This window comes from Capsicum annuum, chromosome 1 (assembly GCF_002878395.1).
Source record: "Capsicum annuum cultivar UCD-10X-F1 chromosome 1, UCD10Xv1.1, whole genome shotgun sequence".
NCBI lineage: Eukaryota > Viridiplantae > Streptophyta > Magnoliopsida > Solanales > Solanaceae > Capsicum > Capsicum annuum.
In genome coordinates, this window is record NC_061111.1 from 174,153,692 (window position 1) to 174,162,147 (window position 8,456).

At 39.4% G+C, this 8,456-nt stretch overlaps 1 protein-coding gene across 1 annotated transcript; it reads right to left on the reverse strand.

Moving 5' to 3' along the window:
• Nucleotides 1–4,402: 4,402 nt before the first annotated feature.
• Nucleotides 4,403–8,004, reverse strand: LOC124898596. The gene is made up of 2 exons (XM_047412234.1): nucleotides 7,847–8,004; nucleotides 4,403–4,742 (listed from the first exon to the last, which is right to left on the reverse strand). Exons 1-2 carry the CDS (start codon nucleotides 8,002–8,004, stop codon nucleotides 4,403–4,405), a joined length of 498 nt encoding a protein of 165 aa, XP_047268190.1.
• Nucleotides 8,005–8,456: the final 452 nt, after the last annotated feature.

Consider the following 8,456-nt stretch of genomic DNA (forward strand, 5'->3'; position numbering starts at 1 on the left):
CTCAACCAGTTCTCTATATAAAAGGAGTTATGGCCAATTGAATTTGGTCTAAGTTTTGACACTCACTAAAACTTGAACGATAGGAAAGCTTTCAACTAGTCTTTGAGTTAAGGGACCTCTATGATCTCGACTCATGCCTAAATAGATTCACATACTACATAAATGAGTAACATACTAAATTTACATTAGGTTTATGGCTTTTGGAACATCTATGCATAGGAAAGACGGTTTACATTCTATCCCATATTGCGGGTTATTACATTATCCCCCCTTGGGATTATTCGTCCCTGAATGAAGACTCGTGATATATCAAGCACGATTTCAAGAGCTAAATAAAAGAAAAAGGAGTGGTATAGGGTTTTTACCTTCTAAATCATCTTCCATGTCCTCGAAAAGAGTCGGATACCTCACACGCATATCATCTTCTGATTCCCAAGTAACCTCCTCTTCTTTTTGATTGCTCCACATCACCTTAACCGAAGCTATCTCCTTACTCCTCAACTTCCTCACTTGACTATCTAAGATTGCAATAGGTTCCTCTTCATATGCTAAGGAGTCTGTCACTTTGATTTCCTATACAGGCAATACTAGGGAATGATCTCCTATACACTTCTTCAATATAGATACATAAAATACCGGATGAATAGAACCCAAACTTGCAGGCAATTCTAACTTATACGCAACTGCTCCTATCCTTCTCAAGATCTGATATGGTTCTATATAGCGAGGACTCAACTTACCTTTCTTCCCAAATTGCATGACTCCCTTCATAGGAGAAACTTTTAGAAATACCCAATCACCAACCTCGAATTCCAACTCTCTTCTTCTAACATCGGCATAGGATTTTTGTTTACTCTGAGCTGTCTTAAGTCGTTCTCTACTAAGTTTCACGTCTTCCATTGCTTGGTGAACAAGATCAGGCCCAAATAACTAAGTCTCGCCTACTTCATACCAGCCTATAGGTGACCTACATCTTCTTTCATATAGTGCTTCAAAAGGAGCCATTTTAATACTGGCATGATAGCTATTATTATATGCAAACTCTATTAGTGGTAAGTGATCCACCCAACTACCCTTGAAATCAATTACATAGGCTCTCAAAATATCTTCATGGGTCTGAACGGTGCGCTCCACTTGCCCATCCATCTGAGGGTGAAATGCTGTACTTAGGTTCACTTGGGTACCTAAAACCCTCTGAAAAGGCCTCTAAAACTGTGAAGAAAACTGCTTACCTCAGTCAAATAGGATGGATACCGGCGCTCCATGCAAATGGACTATCTTCTCAATATACAACTTGGCATAATCATCTCCAGAATAGTCGGTTCTAATAGGCAGAAAATGAGTAGACTTAGTCAGCCGGTACACAATCACCCAAATGGAATCATACTGGTTTTGGGACCTCGGAAGTCCCATAATGAAATCCATATTAATCATCTCCCACTTCCACAGGGGTAAAGCTATCTCTTGGGAAGTACCACCGGGCCTCATATGCTCTACCTTAACTTGCTGACAGTTCAAACATTTGGAAACAAAGTTAGCCACATCACGCTTCATATTATTCCACCAATAAATGGTTTTCATGTCAAGATACATTTTTGTAGAGCCTAGGTGAACCACGTACCTCGAGGTGTGAGCTTCATCAAAGATCTCTTCCTCAGACCATCTACATCTGGCACACACAATCTACCCTGATATCTTAAAATACCATCACCACCAATTTCAAAGGACATCACCTTTTGTTGACCCACATCTTTCTTGATCTGCATTAAGATGGGATCTTCAACCTACTTCTCTTTAACTTCAGCACAAAGGGATGATTTAGATACCATATGAACAACCATTCCCCCATCTTCAAGATCCAAGAGTCGCACCCCAAGATTTGCAAGTCTGTAAATGTCTTTCACTATTTCTCTCTTCCCTTTCTTAACATGAGAAAAGCTGCCCATAGACAACCTGCTGAGGGCGTCGGCTATAATATTTGCCTTACCCGGGTGATATTAAGGCTCATGTCATAATCCTTCAAAATCTCCATCTAGAGCCTCTACCTGAGGTTTAATTCTTTCTGCGAGAAAACATACTGCAAACCATGCACCCCATAAAGATAACGCCGCTAGATTCTAAGCGTAAACACCACAGACGCTAGCTCCAAATCATGGGTAGGGTAATTGCTCTCATGAATTTTTAACTGCCTAGATGCATAAGCCACCACCTTACCATGCCGCATAAGGACATACCCAAGTCCCACTCGGGATACATCACAGTATACAACAAAACCTTTTGTACCTTCTGGAAGAGTCAGTACAGGTACAGTAGTCAATTTGTCTTTTAACTTCTCAAAACTATTCTCACATGAGTCATACCACACAAATTTCACCTTTTTCTGAGTCAACTTAGTAAGTGAGCAGCTATGGAAGAAAAACTCTCTATGAATCTTCTGTAATACCCTGCCAAACCCAAGAAGCTCCAAATGTCAGTTGGAGTCATGGGTCTGGGCCATTTTCTCACTGCCTCAATCTTTTGGTGCTCTACCTTAATTCCCTCACTAACACAATATGATCTAAGAAAGCAATAGCATTCAACCAGAATTCACACTTGGAAAACTTTACATACAACTTATGATCTTTGAGAGTCTAAAGGATGATTCGGGGGTGATTGGTATGATCCTCCTCACTCTTACAATAAACCAAGATGTCTTCAATAAAACCTATGACAAATAGGTCTAGAAACTACCGGAAGGCCCTATTCATTAGGTCCATAAAAGCTGCAGGGGCGTTAGTCAATCTGAAGAACATGACTAAGAATTCGTAATGACCGTATCTGGTTTAGAAAGCTATTTTGGGAATGTCTAACTCTCTAAATTTCAACTGATGGTATCCCGAATTAAGGTCTATCTTTGAAAACATTTAGCGCCCTGAAGCTGGTAAAAAAGGTCATCGATTCTAGAAAGAGGATATTTATTTTTAACAGTGACGTTATTCAGCTGGTGGTAATTTATGCATATACGAAGGGAACCGTATTTATTTCGCACGAAAAGCATAGGTCATCCCATAGAGAAACACTAGGATGGATAAAACCTTTATCCAGCAAATCAGCTAGTTATTCTTTCAACTCTTTTAGCTCTGCAGGAGCCATTCTATATGGCGAAATAGAAATATGATGAGTGTCTAGCAATAAATCAATACCAAAATCTATCTCCCTATCAGGTGGTATTCCTGGGAAATCATCTGGAAAAACTTTTGGAAATTCATTTACCACGGGGACAGACTGAAGAGGAAGGCTTTCAATGTTAGAATCTTTAACCCGAATAAGATAATACAGACAACCTTTGGACATAAGTTTACGGTCTCTAAGGTAAACAAAGAATAACCCTCGCACTCTATAACTGGTCCATTCGGGAAAGAAAAAGTGACTCTACGGGTCCTATATTTTAGTGTGGCATAACATGAATGGAGCCAGTCTATACCTAAGATAGTGTCAAAGTCAACCATATCAAGCTCTATGAGGTCAGCTATGGTATTTCAGCTACAAATAGATACAACACAATTCCTGTATACCCTCCTAGCCACAACAGAATCCCCCACCGGGGTGGAAACAGAAAAAGGCTCAGCAATCACATCAGGCTTAAACCCAAAACCAACAGCCTATATGGGGTCACATAGGATAAGGTAGACCCGGGATCAAGCAATACATATACATCACGAGAAAAGATTTGCAGCATACCGATCACTATATCTAGTAAGGCCTCTGTCTCCTAGTGGTTGGTCAAGGCATACAACCAGTTGCGACCGCTCCCGACAGCTAAAATGGCGCCCTTTTGAGGTGGTGGTAGTGTAGAAAAGTTTGCCTGAGACTTGGAACCCCAACACTCCTTTTAGCCAAAGAGAAATCCCTCTGAAAATGACCCGTCTGACAACAAGAATAACACACAAATATGCCTAGCTGACACCTTCCCGGATAATGCTTGCCACAAGTCTCACACCATGGAAAAGTATGATGCTACTGTACCACACTGCCCTGTGACTGGGTATCCTGCACCCTGGATCCATGATTAGTCTAAAAACTCTGGGATTGTCTATCAACTTGGGGTCAATTTGTTACCCTAGTTACCGCCCTGTTGCAGACTGTGACTCTGGTCTGCTGTCTTGGCTCTCTTTGCCTGCCTGTCCTTCTCTCTGGACTCAATGATTTTCTTCTTTTTTTCCTCAACTTATTACATGTAGATGGATATCCTAGAAAATCCCATATCCTTGTTCAACATTACTCCCTGACATTCAAGCGTTAGATTATTCGAAAGGCCGGATGCAAAGTTCCTCATCCGAGCTCTCATATTACCTGTCATCTTCGGTGCATAACGGGCCAGTTGGTTGAACTTTAGAGTGTACTCCTGGACACTCATTTTGACCTATTTAAGATTCATAAACTCCTTTGCTTTGGCTTCCTTCAATTTTAAAGGGAAGAACCGGTCAAGAAAAGCTTCCATGAACTCGGTCCAAATTGTAGGATCAACACTCTCACCCTTTGCATCCTCCCATTCGTTATACCATTGGTTCGCTACATCCTTAAGCTGGTATACTGCTAACTCAACCCCTTCCACCTGATCCACATGTATTACTCTAAAAATTTTCTCCATTTCATCTACGAACTCCTGTAGGTCCTCTTCTACCTTAGGGCCAGAATATTTGGGTGGGTTTATTCTCATGAACTGGCCCACCCTATTAGCCTCAGAAGTAACAGATGCAGACCTAGTATATAGATGGATTGTCTAAATTCTGAATTCGATATGTCCCTCTGAAAATACTAGGGATGATTAACATTTGTTCTTGGAACTCGGGGAGGACTAGTCGGTACTGGAGGTACTCCCAGAGTAGGGACAGGTTCTGGGGTATACGCTCTGTTACGGGTCTACATCTATGTGTGGGGCGGACTTCATCATCCTGAGTATTCTAATTGTTGGAGCAACGGGGAGGCATGACTGTTTTCACCGAAATACAATAGATAACTGATTATGGAATATTTCAGACTCTAAAGCACGAACTAAATCACAAAGAGGGGAAACATTCCTAAACGCCTAGTAGCCTCCCACTTATAGGTGTGGCGCACTACACACCTATAAACAAGACTCTACCCGATGCGTGCAGACACCTTGGGACCATGAATCGTGCTTTGATACTAAGTTTGTCATAACCTGAATAGAGGCCCTGGCCGTGATGAGCATCCTAAACCATGAAGGCCCGGACACTCTTCTAACTTGTAATCATATACACCATTCATACCAAAATAAGGAAATGCAAAAAATATAGCGAAACATAATCATGGTCATAAATCTAATATAAATTTAGCAATGAAAAAAGAAATCCAAAACTAACTAACAACATCTGCAAACCGTTTATGAAACCTCTACTACATGATTACTAACACAATCTGAAAAAAACTGAGACAAGGCCCCCAGTAGACCAAAACCATAACTAATAATAATTGTTTGAAATAAACAAGCCTTCCGAAATATATAAGGCTCACCAACTAGACACTGCAACTCTGTCTAATAAAATCTACTGCTTATATGAACCCCTAGACTGAACCTCAGAATCTAAGAGGTAGGGGGAAGGGGGGGTCAATACAGATATACTGGTACGTGAAGAAATCCAAAATAAAACTGGTATTTAAATAAAATAATTGAGAGCTAGTCATAAACATCATGAAAGATAAGATTTCAAAATACATGGGCATTCTTGAAAACATAAAACATTTCTGACAATGCAGTTTTTGATCTTTGTATTACTTCTGAGTTAGGTGGCACTCCCCTACAATTTTGATATTCCACGGGCTGTATGGAATCTACCATTGACTCGGCGGGGAATCCCCCAACCCAAGTGTGCCACAAGGGTTGGAGTTTCTGAGTCTGATACGCCACAAGGTACTAGGCCAACGTATACTAATATACCCGGACCAGCAAATCATGATTTTTAGGCAACCAGTTATCTGAACTCATGCCTTTTTCGGGGAACCACCTAAGCTCTCTTTATGCCCAATTTTATCCTGTTTTGAATCATGTATTTTTCTAGTTTCAACATATGAAAATCTGATTTCAAATATGTGTTCTATTCTATTCTGAATTACTATGGCTTTAACTGAGTTGGTGTCATCACACCAAGACTTGCAAGTCCTATTTTCTGAGCCATAATGTATCATGCATGATTCTTTCATGAAAACTCAATTCAAACCACCCAACGTGCAAATAGTTTAATAGATTTCATGTTCCGAAACATAAGTCAAAACTATGCAAGAATTCGTCAAACATATGGTGGTCATGTGCTTTTGGCAAAATCATGCACTCTTTCATTATATTAATATTTTCACATTTACCAACATAAACTACCCTCTCTCTTTTTAAATCAAAATCATAATTCGAACATAATGTTATTCAAGACCTTTCATATCAAGCCTTTCGAAACACATTCGGAACAATCCATAGCATGTCATAAGTAAAGGAAAAATCATAACCAGAGAGGGATTTTACATGAATCATGCTCTTAATTCAATCATCAACCTTAAAACACATACATATATACATATATCACTTTAAATCAATTTAGGGGAAGGCCTAAAGGCCAAAACAATATCGTCGATGCTTTTAAAACATGAATATGTTCATAAATATGAAACCTTTTTCCTAAAAACATGATTTCTATGCCCATGAGATTTTAGGAAAATCCCGCGTACCTTAGATTATGAACCTTGGATGAACACTTGCTTTTGGGGCTCTATTTGTGCTTTTGATGGATGATTCTTGAAGATCTTAGTTTGGGGATTCTAATTCTTGAATCAATTTTGGAATTTAATGGTGAAATTTTGAGGGATCTTGAATCTTAGGTTGAGGCCCTAGGGTTTGGTTCTTGAGAGGATTTAAGAGAAAAAAGTATATTTTTGGTGAAATAGAGGTTGAATTCAGTGTTTATGGAGTTATAGGGTGAAGGAAAAATACCAAAATACTCCTCCAAAACCTTTTGAAAAATACTAAATTGAACAACTAACGATATTGGGTTGATGTCGTCACATATGTGATAAGCCGTCAACTCTTATCGTCACAAAATGTTAGAATTTATGACTTTCTACCTAAGGCTAATGACATTTTCTCATAAGGCGTCAGATTTGTGATAAGCCGTCAGAATTATCGTCACTCAGTTTCCAGGCTGATATGTTGGAGTAAAATGAGCATAACTTTTTGCTCCATTATTGGATTTTCATAAAATTAGTGGCGTTGGAAAGAGGACTCAAACAACTTTCATTTTATATATATACTATTCCACCCAGTTCTCCATCTACAAGGAGTTATGGTCGATTGAAGTTAATCCAAGTTTTGATGCTCACTAAAACTTGAATGATAAGAAAGCTTTCAACTAGTTCTTGAGTTAAGGGACCTCTATGATATCGACTCATGCCCAACTAGATTCACATACTACATAAATGAGTAACATACTAAATTTACATTAGGTTTATGGATTTTGGAACATCTATGCATAGGAAAGACGGTTTACTTTCTAGCCCATATTGTGGGTCATTACAATTGTCCTTCGAATTGATTACTTCACTATGCGTAAATCATTTTTAGGATGGTAAGGGTCCAAGCATAAGAGAAATACAAAGTATTGTGTTCAAGGAGTTGCATTGCCACGCAAGCTATTGGATGTGTTGGAAATAAAGTGTAATTATGAAGAACATCATTTGCGGGACACCGGAGCACGGATATGCTTGCTTGCCGTCTTTTTCCCACGTGATGGAGTTATTGAATCCAGGTTCTTCCTACTCTATAATGGTAAACTAGATTAATGAAGCGTTCATTTACTACTTCTTAGCATTCGAAGCTTGCATACGGGGATATGCCCACATGACAAAGGTAATTGCTATTGATGACACATATTTGTATGGAAAGTACGGGGGCGTGTTGCTGAGTGCAGTTGAACAGGACACAGAAATCACATCTTCTTGGATCTTATCTTCTTTCATTTCTTCTTATTCATCCTTCTTTTCTTCTTCTTTTTCCTCTTTTGCCATAACAGAGGCGAACTCATCCATTTTGCTCCTTTTTTCTTCTTTTTCATTCCTCTCTGATTCACGAAGGTCCACATGCATTATATCATCATATTACAAAGTGTTACTGATATTTAAAGCTGAAAATTCATTAACAATATTAATTATTGAATGAAGCTACCTCGCTCGTGTTGTCACTCATCCTGTTCCTTTTTCTTTAGTCTTTTCTCTCTAATATAGGCAGCAATATTCAACACCGCTTCCTCGAGCGCAGCAACACGCTTATGAAGATCCTCGGGGGATGAGGTGCCCGCTGCATATTTGGAGGTGCTCGGAGTATCATCATCACCAACGCGTACTTCAATGGGGTTACCACCCAAATCTTCGTCATCATCATTGTCCTCATTTGAAATAAGGACATTCACCCC